Source organism: Notolabrus celidotus, chromosome 20 (genome assembly GCF_009762535.1).
Source record: "Notolabrus celidotus isolate fNotCel1 chromosome 20, fNotCel1.pri, whole genome shotgun sequence".
NCBI lineage: Eukaryota > Metazoa > Chordata > Actinopteri > Labriformes > Labridae > Notolabrus > Notolabrus celidotus.
In genome coordinates, this window is record NC_048291.1 from 18,361,948 (window position 1) to 18,383,387 (window position 21,440).

Sequence of the window (21,440 nt, forward strand, 5' to 3'; positions counted from 1 at the left end):
CATAAACAATGCAAATTCAAACACAACAAAATGTAGAAAACAACTGCAAAAGAAACCCAGCTATCACACAGATGTGCTCTAGGCCTGTAGGGGGACCAAATTAAATAGCTATGTCCTTGATTTAAAAAGTTAGGGAGGTTAGGCAGTGAGTTAGGCCACATAAATGATAAATGCTATAGGAGTGAAGTGTTTCAACCTTGTTAAATTTAATATAGATTTACCCCATTCCCAGTTTTAAAGGCTTGTTAAAAGTTCTGGTTTCTTTAGAATTACAGTATTTGATATTGTCATGTTGGGGGGAAGACTGAAGGAGGACCTGAGTGCAGACTTTAAAATAAAAAGGTTTGAATAAACAAAAGAACAAAAGTTACAAACAAAACTTCTGAAATGTCTAAAAAAACTAAATCAAAAAAGTCCAAAATAACACAAGGAACAAAAGGAAGACTGACACATAGAGAACACAGAAAAGACATACAAAGATCAAACACAGGACAAGGGAAACAGAGCAACTAAATATAAAGAGTAATTAACACAGGTGTGGAACACAGGACACAGGTGAAATTAATCAGGTTAATCAAAAAGGGAGGGAAACACACAAGGGCAGGAAGTAAAACTAAACTGGAAACCCAGGGATCACAAACTACAAAATAAAATGGGAAACAAGACTGAACTAAGTAACACAAGAAAATACACAAAGGACAAGACATGGATCACTAAACACAAGGAAGACTTATAACAGAATAAATACAGGGAGGAACCAAGGCATGAAACACAAGGAAAAAAACTAAACTAAACCTCAACTCATGACAAATATTGTTTTAATATGTCATTAAAAATAATCCTCCTCCACATATGGCATTGCAAATATAATTGAAAATTAAGCATACAGCTGATTAACACAGCCAACACTGCAGAAACACACACAATGAGAAAACTTACAGAATGTGGTCTGGCAAGCCACTTTACGCAGAGGGAAGTACAGGTGTGTGTGTACCAGGGGAAGAACTGTAGAAATTAGTTTGTAAATAATGCTGAATAAGGTGAATAATAAAGGACAATTAATATACAAAAGTCAGAAGAAACTAAGGTAATTCAGTAAGCCTACAATGCTTATCACATTAGCATTGTTTAAGATGTTATTAATTACAACTAACTGATCACAATGCCTGTCATTTTTCAACTCATAACCACACTATTTTAAACATAAGTCAAAAAACTTATACCACATGGTGTCTAATTTTATGTTAACCACCTGGTTTTCTTCTTCTGCCTCATAGTCAAGGCCTTTGACCCACTGGTTTTGAAATACAGGGCCTAAAATCTGCTCTCAAAAGAAACCAGTCTAAAATGAATGTCAAATTTGCCCAGACAACCCGTAATGTTATGTTTAGATTCTGATTGAAATGAATACCTTAACCGTTAACTTAATGTTAGTTACTCCGTGGTCTTTTCTCTACTCTTACACAAACTTCCATTGTTTAAAGTGCTCCCAAAGCTGACCAATTTGAAATTGGAAACATTTTTTAGTTGTTTTTTTAGAGCTAAATGTAAAAAATTTATTGGTGAATTGATGAACATTTACTTTGCACCTTAATTCAGTACATTTTTTACAGTTTTGTGTGAAGTAAAATACCAAAAGGCTTATTTCTAAGGATTTGTAGCTTTTCCTGACTGATGTTAAAATGTTCCCTATAATCAGGATATTTGATTTAGAAAGTTTTAATTAATGTTTTTCACATTTCACTGTCATTCTGTTGACTGTTGAAATTAATAGAGACAAACAATGTAAAACAATTATTATACTAATCCTGGTTGCTGGTTAGTTGCTGGTTGTAGTGAAGCATGAACATTTCCCTCCCTGCTTTGGTTCTTAGGCTGTCCCCTGCTGACCACCACTGGTCTGTCAGGCCTCATTCAGCTGCAGGAGCTTGAGGAGCTGGAACTGACCAACTGCCCTGGAGCCACTGCAGAGCTCTTCAAATATTACTCTCAGCATCTGCCACACTGCATGGTCATTGAATAACACCACTAAGCCCTCTCAACAACCAACCAGTGGTTCACCATAATTCTACCTTCTTCCTCCTTACTTTTCCTCACTCTTTTCTCAAATGCTAGCAAAGAGACTGAACTGCTCCAACTGTACCATGTCGTTCCTCGATACCTGCCCCCTGTCTTCTTTCATATCCCATTGAGTAGACTGACCCACAGACAGATAGAGAGGCAGGAAGGCAAATAACGGTACATGCCAGGCCCAGGATGGTGGGATAGCGTTTGAGCTTCGTTTAAGAAGACACAGGAGGAAAGAGCTTGATGTGACGTCTTGTCTGACAGCAAGTTTCTTTTTAAGAAACCACAAATGGCTTTTGTTTTTGGGGGGTGCATTTCTTAAGACATTAATAATCTTTTTTGAGCTGAATGGATACTAAAGAGGGTGATGTGTGGATACAGTTACAGCATAGAGGAATCGAAAAAAAGGGAAACACAGACATAAGGGTTGAGCTGGTATGGCAATCTCACACATGGGCTCATAAACTGTAAACACACACAAATATTGTATACAGTAAGTGAAACAAATGTTAGTCCTCTAGACCATGAGTGCTGATGTTTCTATTTTCCAACGCTCAGTGTAATATAAATGCTGTTGTTCTTTTTTCAGAAGGCATCAAAGTTTAAGTTTTCTCTTGTTTTAAGAGAGACTCCAGATAACAGCTGGAGAAACAGGAACCAGAGAGAACTTAAGATGCAGCTCATAAAGTAAATAATAGGGATGGAACTTCTCTCTCTCTTTCTCTCTCTGTCCTCTCCCTCTCTTTCTTTTCTCCCTTGCTTTGTGTATGAAGTATGTGTCATGGACTTACTCAAGTTCCTCATTTTTTTTTACATATTTCTCCTTTTGTGTGTTCTATCAGATTACCCCCCCCCCCCTTAAAAAAAGGGGAAAAAAAGAAAAAAACTGTGAACAGTTTACAGTGTTGAAGTTAATCAGCTCATTTCTTGTACTTTTCCTCCTTTCTTCATTTTTCAATTCCTTCATTTACAGAATTACAGGATAAGCTTTTGTAAAATGTGAATGTCAGGCTTTTAACAGGAATGGGCAAAGCAGTTCAACAAGAACAAACACTGAGTCTTATGGAAAGCAGAGTGTCCAGAAAGAATTAGACTTTTCTGCAAAGGGCAGAATGCTTTTTTTTTCTCAAATAATATATCCAATAGAATCATGGATAGAAAATAAGACCATTGGAGGGCTTAAATGGTCAATAATTATGTTAGATTTCTGAAATCAAAAAGATAACTAAAACAGTATAGAAGTGGGAGTTTTGCACATCATCTCATCTTTTGGTGACTGTAGTTTGTTGAAATTTTGGATCATCTGGTACTGGATTTAAACTCTTAACCCGATTCATTCCATCTTTTAACTGCTAATTTAAACAAATTGTACACTTTTGCAAGGGTGATGCAATCCGGAAGGTAAAAAGGGATTTCAGTATTTATTTCAGTATTTACAATGTCTACTAGGGGCCAGAGTCAGACAATAATGGGAGCTCAGGGCCCCTTTAATGTGGCAAGTTTGAAAATATACACTGGTATGGGCTGGTATGAAAATTTCCACAGCGTGTGCATGGCCTTTAAATTATTATTTTTTTCTTTCAAGATTATTTTTACCCCATGTCATCCTTTGGAAGTAAGTAACAATGTCAGCAAAGAATCCCATCCGAAAATAAGCTAGATAAGCTGCAATTATAGGATGAGGCTATTGTGCTTTTCAATTCGTTCAAATGTAATTGATACGTTTCACTTTAACCATTAGTGGGGTAGGTGGGTGTGGCAGTCAATGAGGAAGATATGCCTGAAAGGTTCAACCCAGTGTCTTAAAGAGTGAATACTGTTCTAAAATACTTCAGTCTAATTTCAGCAGCTTTAAGCGTTGGTTATATGAGTAATACTACTATTAATGCACTAACTAAAAAGTTAATCATTGAGATCTGGGAATGCTGCCATCAGATGATCAGACAGGTTGTAAAAGGACAAAGAGATTACTCAGACTTATTTCAAAAGAAGCCAAGGTGAATGCAAAATACTTAGACCATATATTTTCAAAGCCATAGATTCTCATAAAAAATGACTGTGGCAACAAGTAAAGATTTAAAGTTTCCCACAAACAATTTTATTTAACATTAAATAAATTGTTGATTTTACATAGTTAAAAATAATTCACTTATGACTCAGTACTAGTTTCCTTTTCCGAGATCTTATTTATTCAGGGGGAATGATGAGCCCAACAATGAGCCACTGTGCTGCTTTTTGCTTTTGTCTGTCCTCAGATGTGCTGACTGCCAACTGAAGGTATTGGATAAGTGTCAGCCAGTATTAGATTGTGCCAAATGCATCTGGAGCAGCACATTAAATGTGGCTGCTTGCCTGTATATGATTGCTGACTACACTGAAGTTAACTGAGTGTGAACCTTACTGACATGGCAGACCATGCATGTGTTAAGTTGGTCTGTGTTTTTGTTCCGAGAAGGCTCATTTTGGAGGTTCTGAATCTCTTCATTGTACATAACTGTATTTATTTATTTATTTATCTATGTATTTATTTAAATTGATTTCTTGCTTATTACATGATTTATTTATTGAGAAGCCTTCTTTTAAAGGATTTTGTTAAATGGAACTTGCTTCAAATTTGGGCCATTAATGGCTCATGCATTAATTACTAGTTTGATTTGTAATTATTAATTTATGACATTTCAGAATCTTAAGTGAAACATCCAGTTATTGCCATTAAAAATACACTCTTTTAGATAGACATCAGAGACTAATAACATCATTAAGACTGACTAAAACAATTTTAAATCTTCATGATGCGCAAAGTATATTTTCTTCTGTGCATTTGTGTGTCATCTTTGTATTGCTGTTGGGTCCATTATTAAGAATAAGGGGATAAATGGGTTGACAAGTTATATTTACTGTCATTGTCTTGAATGTGGTATACAGAGTATGCTATATAATATAAAGCAAGTGAAGTCTAAGATTGACCCTGTGGTGGAAGAGCAATGTTTACATTATCTGCTAAGATGACAAAGGGTTACATCTTAGAGTTGTTGCTGCAGAAGATGTGAATTCATTGGAAGCTTATTATTGACAAAGCTGCTGAAAAGTAAATAGTTTTAAACATGATACAAGCCAACGTTAACACTAGCCCTTCAATCACTGGCTTCAAAAAGAGCTTGAGATTTAATATGGTAAGTGTGCTGATGCGCACATTATGTCATATCTGGTGTAACTTGACATTATGCCACATCTTACTCATGAATACAGGCCTCTATTTGAAGGTACCCCCACTGTTCTTGATAGCAGTACACTTCTGTAGTCTCTGGCCCTGCATGCAGGGTAATTGTACCATACCTTTGTTTTGGTTTGTACAATACATGGATTTCATTTATAAACTGGCTGCATCCGATTAATTCGACTCATGTTTTGATTTGATGGCTAGATAACAACACAAGACCGTTGTTTACTTTCAACCTCTGTTTAATTTTGGATGCAACAAAGAAAGTGAAGAAAAAGGAAAATGTTTTATATCCCATATGAATGTCAATAATAAGGTGTTGTAAATGATGATCTGGAAAGTTTATTGTGTTGCCCAGACATACTTAAGATCCTCAAACATACGTTCAAAATGAGTACTGCACAAACTTGTCTGTGGCTGCTTTCTCAATTACTGACTCACCATCTGTTTTAATTACTACTGATGTTCCCTGCTCGTTGAGCCCTTTTGGTTTTAATAAGCTTCCAACGGATTCAAATGTAAGTTTACATATTTTGAATTGGGACTTGCACTGTCTGCATTTCTCAGTTAATGACAACTAACAGCAAACCTTTCTGATGTACATTATCTTGTGTACTTTTTTTCTAAAGAAAATTATTCCTGTCACTTCTATCATAACAGTCTTTGATCTTTATTTGACACCATTTTGTTACAATCCTTGTACAGCACAATTTTAAGTAAGCAGTAAAATAAATACTGACAGCTTACTGATAATGTTGAAAATTGCAGAATTTGTGTGCTGTTTCAGTTTCAGTGTTTTAGCTCTCCTGTGCCTGTAATCATCTGACTTTGTTTGAAGACCATCTTTGCACTGATGACCAGCAGCTTTTGTGCTTTGGTACCTGCAGATGTTTTAGATCATTTAAATAAAGGATTAACTTATACCAACATCACACCAAGAAGTCTGTGAACAAGAAGGGCCAAAACCAGATGTGGTCAGTTAGAGATTGGATTTTGGGAAAAAATTGAAATGGAAATGACTTTGTGTATAGCTGCTGTCACACATATACATGACGTTATTTCTACTGGCATGGATAGATGTTGAAATAGATAACAAATGGAAATATGCACTGTAAGTTTTCCCATAGAATATATCTGATACACGAAGAGCATGAGGTGGACAAAAGACAATGACCACGCAAGTTACACAATATTTGACACAATGTGTTGATACTGTATATTAAATGATTCTTCGGTTATTTTACTACAAAACCTGGGTGGGGTTCACAGTGGGGATTATGCATGTTTGACTGGCTCTCGGAACTTGAAATACTCAGTTTTGTTTAGGTGAGTGAGGTTAGGTAAGCTGTGCAATGGGTGTGGGGCAGGTAGTCTTCTGCAAGGGTTACTTTCTGGGTCAAAACCACTAAAAATAATCATTGTAATTACAAATAATTCCCACAAGGTGTCAAAGAGCAAAATGCAGCTCCTATTTACTAATTTTCATGGTCCATATCTTTATTTATATAATGGGTTGCCTCAGGCAAAAATCATCTATATAGTGCCTTAAGACTGTGGACTGGTACCAAAGCTGTAGTTGTGGTGCAGGAAGGGTCATTGGAAGGCCAAACCCCATTTTTATACAAGCTGCACAAATACGGTAAGATGGCTGTAGAATGGCTTTATTATGGGCGTGTGTGTTACTATCAGTCTTTTGTAAGTAGGTTTATTAAAATAACTCACACTGGACTGGAAAGGAGACATATATTTAATTTCATATCAACAGTGTTAGCAAGGGTAATATTATGCCATATAAACAATAACCATACATCAAAAAAATAATCATACAGGAACTGTTAGAACATGTCAAGTATAAGACACAAGGGTCAGGGATTGACAAGATGGTTTAGGATGTGGAGAAGAGCTGAGAAATAAGAGGACGGTAACACTAAATGTTTGACATGTATGTTAGCAGAATCAATATGAAATGCAATTGTGATTTCTTTTTTGTCACTGTTGATGAAAAGTGTCTTCAGAAGAAAACTGTACCTGTACCTGTTAATGAGCATTAGCTTCAGAAAGAAAGGTTTATTTCCCATTTACACTATTAGGCCACAGTATGTATGCTTGCTTACACATCCACATGTAACTTGCTGTCACTTACAATGATATGTCGGTAAGTGACAGAAGAGGGTCCACTGAAATTTAGCTTCTCTTAAAATGTTTGAACCTTAATTTGTTCATAGAAAAAACAGCTGTACATGCTTTGCTATACAAAATAAGCTTCAGTTTCAACATGTTATGTTGCCATCGTTGAAATTCGACATTTACAAGTCTGCCACAAGTTAGTAGATTTAGTACACGTACTCAGTTTAACATCGGTTCCTTGTTCATGTGAGTTTGACAGGTAAAGTAACAAAAAATAGTATTCATTTTCAGAGTTTAAGACAACTTAACTATTAAAGCGCACTTATAATTTTTTACAAGTGGCAACTGTGGCTCATTGATAGAGTCCGTTCCCTCAATCAGAAGGTTGGGACTCAACAGCAGGAGTGCTGTCCACATTCTGAAGTGTCCTTGGGCAAGACACTTAACCCCCAAAACTGCCCCTCTTCGTGGTTATGCCAGTAGAGTAAGTATGGGAATAGAATACAATAATGGGTGCTTTACATAGCAGACTCTGCCATCAGTGTGTTAATGTGACTTGTATTGTAAAAGCATTTTGAGTGGTCAGAAGACTAGAGAAAGCACTAAATAAATACAGTTCATTTACCATTTATAACTGATATCTTCCCAAGGCATTAGCAAATTTCCAATGGGACTACTAAGATTTGATGTTTTGATAACTGAATGTTTTAAACCTGTCTGACTTAACATTACACACCTTGTGTAAAATATTCTATGAATTTAGAAACAAAATGTTTTCATTGTTTTTACAGTATGATGGCTTAACCAAGGCACAGATAATCCAACCTGATTCTTTTTACATTAAATCCATCTCCAACTTCACTGTGTCCAAAGGAAAGCGCTGGTTGCCATTGTGAATGTGCACATATAAGAAAGACATCATTTCTGAATAGCTTAGCTTGGACAACGAACTGCCAAAAATTATCTTTGAAGTATATGCAATAAAAATGCATAAACCAAACACTTATTAGTTTGAAATTCTAAATAAATACAATGAAAATGGTAACTAAAGTTCAGGAAGGAAAATAGCCTCAGTTGATATTTGACCTTGACATACAGATATGATGTAGCTATAATGTAACATACAGCACAAGCCCAAACTGTGCTTACTGAGCTGACTCAGGAAGTGAAAGCTGTCAGTGCTGAATGATTAACTAACAATGTAAATGTAACAGGATATATTGATGCTATTTGTCTAAATCTGAAAAAAGCAACTCTTTATCTATTTGGTCTTTCTTCCACACTTAGCAGACCATTTATCAGGCATGGATGGTTATGAAAATATATTTAAGAGATACACCTCAGCTGAAAGCCTCACTTATACTTCTATATAGCATGCTACACTGCATGCTTTGTCAATCCCTTTGTCAATCCCTCTTGTACATATCCATAGTTGGCCCTTTTTGTTGTTTGTAAAATCCTAAAACAACAACTTAACAACAGTGACCCTTGTTTATGCTGACCTCCAGTGGATTGACTTTTCACCATGTTGTTTGCAATGATGTGTCAGGACACAAGACATCACTGATTGATTTCAGAGACAATACAGCAACATTTTACGTTAACATGCAACTGAGGAGAGGGGCTCTGGTGAAGAGACAAATACTTGGAAGACTTGATTGATTACATCAAATCACGAGTATCTATTCCTATTGTAAATGGCCACACTCTAAGATAGGTTGAAAAGCACATCATTTCAGAGGCAGAAAAGACATGATCAGCAATACAAATAGGAATAATGGCTCTGATCACTTCCCCTGGTCAACATTTGTGTTGACTCTGAAGTTTAAATGAAGAAATGGAATCTGCTTATCTCAAAATCCACCCAAAATATAGTTGAAATTAACTGGGATACAACAATGTTTCTTTTTTTTCTTTTGGTATTACACAAAAAAACTAACAAACAAAATAAAATTTAAAAAGCCCACCCAAGGCGACTGATGCCCAAAGGCTGTATTTCTGATATAATAACTGCTGTATTTAGCACAGTGAAATTTAAAATGAGACTGGACTTGCAATGACTTGCAGAGTCACTGACTGACCAAATCATCAGCAAATTGCTTGTGTCACTGAGACTAGATGTTCATCTCCTTCCTCAAGCTTCTCATTACATAGAGCATCTCGGCTCATTTTATCCATTGATTAGAGTACTAAGCAAGATGTGGCAACTCTGTCAAAGCAGATGGCTGTCTAACATGAGTCTGGTTCTGCTCGAGGTTTCTGCCTGTTAAAATTAAGTTTTTCCTTGCCGCTGTAACTAGCTAAATACTGCGAGGTTCAATGCTCATGGTGGATTGAGATGAGTGAAGATCGAGTCCTGTCAGTAAGAGGGGACTGGATCATATCCTGTCTTGATGCTGGGTCTTTGTTAATAATTTAACATAGAGTATGGTCTAGACCTGCTATGTTTGTAAAAGTGTCTTGAGATAACGTTTGTTGTGATTTGGCGCTATACAAATAAGATTGATTGATTGATTGGCATGTACTTCCACATCAGTTTAGCATTGATTGCAAAACTAATGTTAATGACTAGTTTTATACAATCCGTGTCAGGTGTCAAGCACTCCATAACAAATTTTTGATTGTAGTACGTTACTAAGTATAGATTGAGAAAATAAACAAATGGGCTTTTATTTATTTATTTATATCACCTTAATGTGTAATTAAAAATCTGCTTGGTGGTAATAATTGAGTGTGCCAGAATCTGTTAAAACACCAACATTTTAACTGAATATAAATGGAAAGCTGACTGAATAGTAACTATTCAAACAGTTCTAGAATTTAGTTCATATTCCCAACATCAAGTTTTACTTGCAAAAAACAAAGGCAGAATTTCGACAAGTAGCAACATAAACCAGTCCTGCATACCATCTCTACTTCATGTTCTGGTAGCTTGCTGTTTGCTGCTTGGTATTCTGTGCTGCTCTGAATGGCATATTAATTCATAAACTACTCCCAAGTAAAAGTAACAGGAAGGTATCCTGCTTAAAATTGTATGTCACCAGAATAAGAATCAGATGCCCTTTTGGCATGAACCAGAATGATACACTACATAAGTAGACAGTGGACATCCATATAAAGCACAGTATATAGAAGAAAGGTACCCATACATTCCACCCTGTATAGCTGAAAAGTATTGTGATCACTTTGGGCATTAATCTAAATTATAACAGTTTCTCTTGCTTCTGTTCTGTTACGAGAAGATATTAGGGTCTACTGCTGGTGTTAGATGACAGGCCTGATTTGTCCACATAATCTTGCCCATATAGTGTACCAATTATATAGCAAACACCAAAAGGCTTTGATACAGTTCAATGACATATATTTATGCATCTTCTTATTGCGCCATATTGTGCTCATTCCCCTCCTTTCAGTAATTATGAATGAACTGAATTCAAAAATATAACCTTAAATGCATTTCTTACATCTTGCTGTAAAATCTCATACATATCTTTTCACTGAAAGAAAAATAAACCAGTTTATCCCATTAAAAAAACAAGAAAAGCCATTTTCAAAGACAATCTCTACATAAATTGTTTACATGTAAAGAAAGGTTTCTTTTTCGCAAATAATTTTTAAATGGAAGAGAAACATCAGCAACTCTCTGTTCAGTGCATGAAAGTGACTGACGGGGAAATCAGAGGTGGCTGTCTGATTCATATTTTTCCCCAGTTCCATTCTCCAGCAGCCAGGCGGATAGTCCCTGTCACTGAAGTTCATGTTGCTCTGGTTCAGCCGTTGCACACGATAGGTCTCATAGTGTATATTGTGTGTCACATCTTTCAGGTCCTGTAGGTGAGACCTTTTCAAAAACATAAAGATAAGGACTGTTCATTGTGCTACTTTTCTACTGTTAAATTAAATACCTAATGGCAGCTTTTTAGTTTTGCAAATTTCTCAACTGATTTTCATGGAACCATGGCACCAATAACAAAAAACAAACAAAAAAACAAGCCACACAGTTTACATAAAGTAACAACTGTAATAGCAATATTAAACTCACCTGATAAGTAGATCTCTCAGGTTGGCAAACTCACAGTGGCAACATTTTCAACTGTGGAAAGAGAAAGGATCACTTTTACAATCAGTTTTACAGATTCATATCTTCATTATTGGGCAGAAGCCATGTGTCTCCAAAATCACTACTTTCCGGGAAGTAAATAGCCGGATATAGTGATAGCCTTATGCTCATCTCATACCTCAGCACTGCATACATTTTACCCACAAGCTTTTTTTATATATATTTCATAGTTAATATTTTAGAAAGCCCACTGACCGAATTAAAGTAAGTTCCAAAGCATTGATTAGTGGAAAAATATTAAAATGTTTAAATATGGAGATACAAGGTTTTGGCCTGACAGCGCCGAACCACATGTATCTTATTGAGAACAATTAAAAGGTGACATAAACTCTGACACATTTTCCCCTGTTGTTCCCCTGGAGCTCCTCCAAAACGACGTCCCCGCTCGCATGCACGAGCGCCGCTGATTCACGACCATATGATCATGACTGATTAAAAACCGGTCCTCACCAAAACATTATCATAGTGAAAGTTAAAACACAAACCAACATGGCTGCTGTTCGTACTCACAACTGTCATGCTAGCATTATCCAGTTGTACTGGTGACACGATATCAGGAGAAAAGCTATAACACATATAAAACTGTAACAACTCTACTGTTTGTTAAACGTGTTCAGTGTAGATGTTCTTAATTCCTACAGTGTTGACAGTTAGTGAAGGCATCAGAAGAGGTTGTCGCGTGTGCGAGCAGGAGAACGGAGAGGACAAGAGGAGAAGTTCTTCATTCATTCAAACATTGATTGTTGCTTTGTTGGTTGGTGTGATCACGGCCGACAGTGACCGGTTATTAAAACTCAACGTGTTCACGAATCGGCTCGTCATCCCTACAGCGTCCGGGCGGACGCTACAATACATATACATTTCTGTAGGACTTACTGAATGTCATTAATTATTTGCTTGTCAGAGCCCCGTGGTGAGAGCTTTTTAGACTCTGATCCGGACTACAGTCTTGAGCAAAGCACCTCATCGGGCAGAACAGCAGGGCAGGATTTGATTGGTTTAAAATTTGGGACCCAAAACGGTGATTGGTTGTTTTTTTCCCAGGTTTACTCCGGCTATAGATAGCAGCTTTATTTTACCTCTTTTTTAGGAACACATTATTGATTGCCATCGGGACATAAATATCGTTTTAAGCAGTATAACAAAAAGTGTATCTAAATCTGACTACCAACCCCAGCTTTAAATCTCAAAAAGTATGTATTAAAAGTCATAATTTTTAACCTATTAATTAATTTGCCTCTAATTTTATTTGACAACAGCCACAGAAAAATATGTACATGACACAATATGGATGCTTTTCAATACAGTAAAGAATATTGGAACACACATGGGAACACTTGCTGTTTACATGTTTGCAGGGGGGAAAGTAGGCTGGCACAGTCTGGTACTGCATACCACTAAAAAGATACCATGGCGGTATGCAGTACTGGAAAGAGGGGAGGGCTACTGCCTGCCAAAACCCACATTTATAGCCAGTCATGGTCGCAATTCTCATTGAATTGTGCCTTTCCTGTGCATTAACAGCTGACATTTTTGTGCGTGCCTAATTCTTTATGTGAAACCCTCCATATTTCACATTCATCAGATGGCTCAAGACCATGTTAGCATGTTAGTTTAGGAGCTGCATGTTACAAAGAGCGTTACACTTTATGCCTTACCTTCGATTATTCCCCCACTTGTTTTACGGCCCAACACCTTGTTACCGTTCACCTGATGCTCCTTGTCTGTTCCAACCACAGCAAATGGAATGCTATCCTGGACACAGAAAATATCTCAGTCAGTCTAGCTTGATTAATTCATGATAAGATAAATGAGAACACTGAAAAAAATGATTGAAATACTGATCTCTGAATTGTTAAGACAATTTGTTTGCATATTATAATATAAGACACTGTTGTATAATATGGGGCGCCGTTTGTAAAATTGTACAGACTGAAAATAACAGCAACAATTCTCCACATTTAGCTCCAAAACGTCATAAATGTAGTGTGAATTTTTTAAAAGTCACTTTTATCGTCTTCACATTTCATTTTGTTGTGGGAATATATTTAAGTTACAATCACTGTTAAATCCATATGCTAAATATATATATAAATGGCAAATGCTGAATCTAAATGTTAAATATAAAAATAAATGTAAATATTAAATATAAAATATATGTTGAATGTTAATATAAATCTTAATGTTAAATGTTAAATATAAATGTTGATTGTTGAATCTAAATATTAAATGTTAAATCTATAAATGTGGAGAATTGTAGCTGTTTTTTCAGTGTGCACAACTTTATAAACGCGGATCAGGAATCCGTAGCTCCCACTTTTGATGTATCTTGCTACCAAGTCCAGACAGTGAATTGAGTGCCTTTGCAAGGGTTATTAAGTGATCACATAATAAGCCTAAAAAATTAAGGTTTTGAAAATAGATTTGAACTCCTACTCTGAAGCAAAAAGGAAAAAGGTAGATTTGACATTCCATGAAAATTCAGTCATGGGAAGTCAAACCTACCTTATGAAATTGACATTAAAATATTTCTGTGGTTCCAAACAAACTTGGTGTGATTGCTCTCCCTAGCAGTCACTCATTTATCAATCCACAACTACACCTACGACTACCTAACAAGAAGCCAGTTTTAGCTGTGACTAAATGGCAACATTGAAAACGTTACCCTTATCCTGTCGTTGAGGACACGTTCCTCTGGATCCTCATCATACTCTTTCAAGGGGTATACACAAATCCCATGGCTGTCAAGTCTTGCCTTATCTGTCAAAGTGTCACAGTGATACAGGTTAAACACGTCATGTTAATCGGTTTATACTGAAAGCTATCCGCTGTGGCAGAAATATTTGAAATGAAGATTGTCATGGTGTCAGGTCTGGAATTACACTATGAAACAGACATCTTTTAATATTTAAAAATCTGAACAATATCTATAAGGAAAGAAAGTTGTCTACAAACACAAGCTGTGTTTATGTATTTGTGTTCTAGTACCCTCTCTTTGAAGTCCTGTCTCTCATCAATGGTGAGTGTGTCTGCTTTGGCGATGACTGGTACAATGCTCACTATGTTCCCCACCTCTTCATGAATTCAATGTCGATGGGGCGCAACCTAGAGAGAGATTAAGGTCTTTTGTCAGGAAAATAATGATGCACATTGTTTGATCAATAGGGACGTACTGGCATGTCCGTCTGGCTTTGGACCATCACTGTGGCAACATTTATGATTAATTCTTATTTCAGCATTTATGGTTAGTTGTCTTCCCTCAAGGTTTTTTCAGTTTTGCATGGCTAAACGATTGGAGTGAAGTTACTTTTTATTCATCCAGTAACAACCATAGACTGTAAATAAAAATGGACAGCATTGCTCCGCCTCTTCCCATTGTACGGTTCTGAAGCCAAAAATTCCCGCTCCTGGGCGAAGCCATTGTGCAGCCAGAGCCTGTGAAGCCACTGTAACGAGCTCCGCCCTACAGCGTAACGTCACAAGACGCTGTATGTCCTTTGAAGTTTCCATCTACGGCAGCTGTGAATCAAAGGAAACCTGGAAGTAAAAGCCCATTTTTTAAACTCTAATAACTAACGAAAAATAAACTTTTCAGAAAAAAGAGGCCTTGAACACAAAACAGTCAAATAATAACTACATATCACCACAGCATACGGATGTGAGAAACATTCGTACGACGTGTATTTTTTTTTTTAAGTTTGACTGCTCCTCCATTCAAATGAATGGGGGAGACAGATTTTTTGACCTATACTGCAGCCAGCCACCAGGGGGCAGACACACTGCTGAAAGCTTCACCACCAGGGCAGTACCCGGCTCCCTTGGTAACAACTGACACATGATTATGATCTGTTTCAGGGCACCCCTTGGTAACAGTTTTTTAAATTATGGCGATGTTGACTCACAGGTGTGGCAGATCAAGATGCTGATTAGACAGCAGGATTATGCACAGTTGTGCCTTAGGTTGGTCATAAAGGCCACTCTAAAATGTGCTCATGAAAAATGGGAGCAAAAACGAAAGTGTTGCGTTTATATTTTTGTTCAGTGTATTTGAGATCTTGGGGATGCAGGGTAAGTCTGTGATTAAGTTATGATATTCAAAGCTCATGTATGCAGTGTGCAGCAACCTTTCTCACACTTCATGTTGCAATCAAAAAACACAAAGGTTCATACCTGTTTTCAGGGTTTCTCTCTCTTATTAAGACACCACTGCATCAAAGAACTCTACAGCTGATCCGCACCCTGGACATTCGCAACACTATAGCATGCACTGTGCCCTGACGTGCTCCAACGTCTCGACGTTAGTGTCGGTGCGAGGGCCAGTTCAATGCTGCTTGCAGCTTTAATTTTCATTGTTATCCTCTGTGTATGTATTCCCCATCTTATTTTTGTTGGACTTATGATTCAGTGAAGACGTTTTTTAACCCTTTTTAAGAGCCCTATAACTCTGTTCTATTAGTTACTCTTAGTTTTTGTTGAGTGTTTTTGAGGAAATCAAACCAAACATATCAACTTGAAGCACATTTTCTTATTGGGTCTTGACTTCTTGACCATAGACCTTTTTGAACAGAAAAAAATTTCATATTGAGAACCCAAATAATGACTGACACCAGAAATGACATCCAACTTTTAAAAAAGAGAGAAAAAGCCAATTCAGGTTGAGTATTCTGATCTTCTGTGATCTATTTATAATTTACAGAATATGCCAGGAACACCAGAAAACAGATACTTTTTGAAAATTAATAAGAAAAAAAAATCAGTTACAACCAACCTTATATGTTGCTGAATTCAATGAACTCAGCCATGAAATACTGACCTGTGTCCAGTTGCAGGGAGGAAATAGATACAGCAGTGGACTCTGCTGTCTGGTATTCTCCTTTTACGGTTTACGTTAAGCTCCTCTATCAGGTATTTTTCATACTGGTCATTGACATACTTCACAATGGGCTCCAACTGCAACAGAGAAGTTTCAATGAGTAACTTAAGTAATCGCTTAATTTCATCAAGCTATGAGATTGCCATTTTTTAATGTTATTATTTGAACTAACAATCAATACAACATTCTTGTGTTCATATGGTACAACAGTATAATGTCTGAAATTCGAAGAAAAAACCAAAAACCAAACCTGGGTATATTTATGATACCCCCAAGATTGGTAAGGGACTTTTAAAGTCAAAACCACAACCTATCACAAAGGAGGAATATTTATAATTTATCAATATGATTTCCAAAAATGTGCACTATTGACCTGGCTGAAAATAGGTCTTTTCTATGTGGATTTTCAGTCAATTTTACACCAGTATTGCAATTTCAAGGTGTCCATTAGGCTTTTACAACATGTTATTTTATTCAAAGTATTATGTAGAAATGTAAACCAGTTTTAATGCAGAAAAACATTGCTCAGTTGTGATTCTCTGCTGAAATTACTTCAGACAATACTGAGTGGACTGCAAGCAATACTTAAAAATGGCACACTCGGCTGGGCAAACTATGTAGCATAAAATCATATACTATTTTTTTAAAAATCTGTCCATTTCTGAAGACATTGCTACTAATATAAGTATTAAAGACAGAGACAAGACATTCAAAAGAACTAAGTGGAGTCAAATTGAATGGCTAACTTAAGGTTAGAGTCCTCACTTTGATGCTTTGAGGTAGCTGGAGATCATTCTATCTATACTAGTCCTCTAATAGTCCTTTTTGGCAATAAAATAATCCATTATGACAGACAGGGCAGCAAAACAGATGTCTTTGCTCAACTTTTGAATACAACTTTTTGCAGAGCAGACTTGAGTACAAAACACACACACACAGAGAAACTTAAAAACAACCAGAAAGTGACTCACTCACCAGTTTTCATTGTTGATATTGTCTCCAAATCCTGGAGTGTCGATCACAGTCAACTTCATTTTCACTCCCTTCTCCTCAATTACTATACAGGAGGGATAGAGAAGAACCATGAGTTACAAAGGCCATGGTTGATTGTCTTCAGCCAATGTACCAAATTTGTAATATGGTTTGACATCATATTCTTTTCCTCTGAAGATTTCAAAAGAGGCTGGCTCTTACAACGTATGAAAACATTTATTTACTTTGGAACGTGATAAAAGAACCATAATATTGCACCTCAGTTTTAAAATGCATCTAATGCATTGCAATCTTCTCATAGAACTGCAGGCTACATAGTAACTGTAGTTCTCTGAATGGGGAGACCATCTCTTCACCGAACAGGACAACGAAACTACTCTGAACTACTCATTTCACTGCCATCACCCCAGAGAAAGGCAAAATCCCCAGCTGGCCCATGTCCTACAGCAAAAATGTGGCGGACCAGTCTTGACAGCCTCTTACCTCTCCTGTGCAATAGACAAAGTGGCGTTGTTGAGTATTTTTTCTCATGTAACTTTACATTGCACAAGTTGCTCTTTGCCTGGTTGATTTGAAGCCCTTTGCACTAGCTTTGATCTCTCACTTCACTCACCAGAGGCAAACCACAAGCTTTGAACGAACGAGTCAACTGTAGATTACATTTTAACCATGGTAGTCTAAGTGTAGAGACTGTCCCTTTCCTTTCGCAATGAGGGAAAAAACTTCAGCCCATAATACCTTCATGTGCTGCTGGTCTGTCATTGATGATGCTTTAGCGAAATAAAGTATCCACAACCCCCCCCCCAAAAAAAAAATCCCTGATGCAAGCAACACTGGGTCAAGGTTGAAACAACCCAGCAATGCCCAGGTTGTGCGACAGGATTAAGTGATGATGTGGCTTGCTTGGTTTCTGCTGGCTTCTCTTGATGTGGCCAGTACTACTGGTGTGTCTTATTCCTGTTAGGTGGGATAATTCACCTTGCATTTGGAATTTATGAGTAAGCGGAGACACAGTTACAATACATTGAAGAACCAAGTGTTTCCACAATCCTTCAAAAAAGTACCTGTTAAACTACTGTTTACAACATAAAAGCTCATGGCTTAAATACCAAAGATTCTTTACCAAAGCCGTCAGTAACTTTAAAGGGAATCCCAAATATTAAAGGTGACATATTACGCTCTTTTTCATCAAAATATATTGGTCTAAGAGGTCCCCAAAACATGTCTTTAAAGTTTATGCTCAAAAAAACACTTTGAAATCAGATTTTTGCATGCCTTTAAAACCCTCTTTTTTCAGCCCTGCTCAGAACAGAACAGTTTTCTCTCTGACCACGCCCCCTCAGGAAGTGGATGTGGTTCTCCAGCACGTTGATCTAATGTTTACATGTTGGCTGAATATACACGGCTGCTCACAGACCCGCGTTACTTCAACCCTCTGAATTTGATCCAGAATCTGGTCCTGAAGGAGAGGCGCCTGCAGCCGGACCTTTCTGAACGATTGGTCACAGATTAGTGTTTCTTGTTGTTTTATTTGTCAGTATGTCAACGTGTGTCTTGGTACACAGCTACAAACATGTAGCTATGAGGCTATGCTAACTAGCGTTAGCACTTTTCCATGATAAATAAAATCCTCCACTAGATCTACAAATCTGCAGACGTGGGGAGTAAAACCAACCTTTGTGTTTATTAAGACAGCCTACAACAAGCATGCCTCCCCCCTAAGCTCCTTGTTAGCACATATGTGTGCAGGTAATGAAAAACGGAGGAGGAGTTGAGTTGTATTCTATACAGTCTATGGGCTGAACAAGCTCCGAGCTCTGACTTCCGTTACAGACCGGATGTTGTTGTGACGTATGAAAAACACGGAAAACTGAAAGCACACATTTACAGAAAGGTGGAGAAATCAGAACAGGGGCAGAATGGATTTTTTTCATTTTCAGTTTGTAGACATGCCAGGGACACATATTTCAGGTAGAGAACCATTAAAAAGTCGATTTTGCATGATATGTCACCTTAAAGACATGTTTGGCTATCATGGGTTATCTTATGTTCTACAAAAAAAACACACTAGATTTCTACATTTGTAGGAAACTTGAAAAGGTTAAGGTTGCTACTGTGTTTACATTGCAATGCGCTCTGGGTAGTGATGTAATGTTGTTGCCATCATTCTTGATCAATGTGTCTGTTCAACAGTTTTAATTTGTACCCAAGAGCAATGTTAGCGAGGAGGAAACCACAGACCACAGTGCATGGACTGTAGAGGGCAATCGCGGTGATGCTGAGGCAAGAGTGGGGCAAAGTTTAATTTGTTTCTTGCAGTAACTTCTAATTGGTCAAACATTATCATATGATTAACTCTATGGGGGTGGAATTTCATATCTACTCAAAAGGCCTTACCATGAACTGTTGCTTGAAGAAGTAGGTGTTAGATCAAATTATGTCCGTTTTACTGCTGATTTAATGTAGCATTACATAGAGTATGGTCTAGACATGCTTATTTGTAAAGCGTCTTGAGATAAAAAAAAAGTGAATTGGCACTATATAAATAAAGATGAATCTGTTGATTGATGTAAAAACGTATCCCCAGTCAAAGATATGTTATTTAATATTTGATATGGCATTTAATTTATTCATTCGCAACCATTACTATAGCCTATGTTCTACAGAAAGTCAAAATAGAGAAGAGAAAGGGGGGAGAGTAGGATGTGAGTGCTGTCTTGTCATGACATCTATACACACCGGTAGAACAAACACACAAAGGTGGCAAAAAGAGGAACAAAGACAGCACTGAAACAAACAAATGACCTTTGCCATAGCTTATTATTGGACTCACCATGGCTGACTGAATGCAGTTTGACTGTTTTGGAGATCGTCTCTTCAAAGAAGGGTGTGCAGGACTTGCGGCTGACTTTTGACTTGAATAAAGTGTTGACCAGCGTGGATTTCCCCAAACCACTCTGACCTAAGACACATAAAACGAATACTTAAACAGTTCTCTACATCTGTAAAAGAGTGAGCTTATTTCATTATCCTTTTTCATCAAATCTTACAGTGCTCTAAGACTTGATGATGATGACAAGCACCTAACAGATATTTAAGCATGGCTAAAACATTGTGTATGCTCACACTGTTATATGCTCACTGAAAATACAAGTTATGTATATACAATGTGAAGAACAAGCATACTATATTTAAAGCACTAATCAAGGGTAAACTTCCTATTTGTGTGTGTGTGTGTGTGTGTGTGTGTGTGTGTGTGTGTGTGTGTGTGTGTGTGTGTGTGTTTGTGTGTGTGTGTGTGTGTGTCTGTGTGTCTGTGTGTTTGTGTGTTTGTGTGTTTGTGGGGGAGCAAAAGCCTCAACTCTCAAAACCTCTTCCTCTTTACAGAATCTACTTCCTCCTTAAATGTGAAGAGAAACTGTCAGAAAATTATATTACAAGCTGTTACACTATTAGCCGCCAAGTAAGCCTTTCAATTGGTAAAACTGAAAAGTTGTCAAACTGATGAATTATGGAAGTTCAAACCTACAATCTGTAATTGCAATGATAAAAAAGTAACGGTGATGAAAAATAAAGTACTAACACTGCGTTAGGGTTCATGTGTGTGAGACTCACCAACTACCATGATGTTGAACTCAAAGCCTGCTTTCATGGTCTTTCTCCTCATCTGGTCCAGTACTGCTTCTATGCCCACATAGCCAAACAGGTCACTGCCCTTGATAAAGCTCATCTGCAGGCCTTGGACGGACTGGCAGAGCTCCAACTTTACCTTTGCCTCCAGCTCACTTTCTTTTTTCATCTCTTCTTCCTCCATTCCCTTCTCCTTCTCCTTCTTATCCAACTCTGTACAAATCCCCGCACAGTTTTCCTCTCTTTCTGTCATGGACTCTGGGGTACTCATGCCCGCTGCTTGTCCTTGGTTCTTGTCCTCCCCGCCTTGTTCTGGGCTCATAATGCCTCTCTCCTTCTTCTGTCTCTCCTCCATTAGGTTGAACAAGTCTGTCTTCAGTTCTCCAGCTGCTTCTGCAGGTAAAATAAGA

The 21,440-nt window shown here is 37.3% G+C and overlaps 2 protein-coding genes across 3 annotated transcripts in view; one reads left to right on the forward strand and one right to left on the reverse strand.

Annotated features, from left to right (window-relative positions):
* The window catches only part of fbxl16 (F-box and leucine-rich repeat protein 16), a 32,394-nt gene extending 26,184 nt beyond the window's left edge, over positions 1 to 6,210 (forward strand). For both annotated transcript variants that reach the window (XM_034711796.1, XM_034711795.1), the window contains one exon: positions 1,875 to 6,210. In XM_034711796.1, coding sequence (XP_034567687.1) covers positions 1,875 to 2,023 — 149 coding nt within the window. In that variant the 3' untranslated portion in view covers positions 2,024 to 6,210. The remainder of the gene's footprint in view (positions 1 to 1,874) is intronic.
* An 806-nt stretch (positions 6,211 to 7,016) lies between these two features.
* The window catches only part of LOC117832601 (neuronal-specific septin-3-like), a 32,237-nt gene continuing 17,813 nt past the window's right edge, over positions 7,017 to 21,440 (reverse strand). The window contains 12 exon segments of the mRNA XM_034711799.1: positions 7,017 to 11,255; positions 11,457 to 11,496; positions 11,499 to 11,507; positions 13,193 to 13,289; positions 14,200 to 14,289; positions 14,523 to 14,605; positions 14,608 to 14,639; positions 16,348 to 16,484; position 17,006; positions 17,383 to 17,464; positions 20,234 to 20,362; positions 21,016 to 21,423. Coding sequence (XP_034567690.1) covers positions 10,991 to 11,255; positions 11,457 to 11,496; positions 11,499 to 11,507; positions 13,193 to 13,289; positions 14,200 to 14,289; positions 14,523 to 14,605; positions 14,608 to 14,639; positions 16,348 to 16,484; position 17,006; positions 17,383 to 17,464; positions 20,234 to 20,362; positions 21,016 to 21,423 — 1,373 coding nt within the window. The 3' untranslated portion in view covers positions 7,017 to 10,990.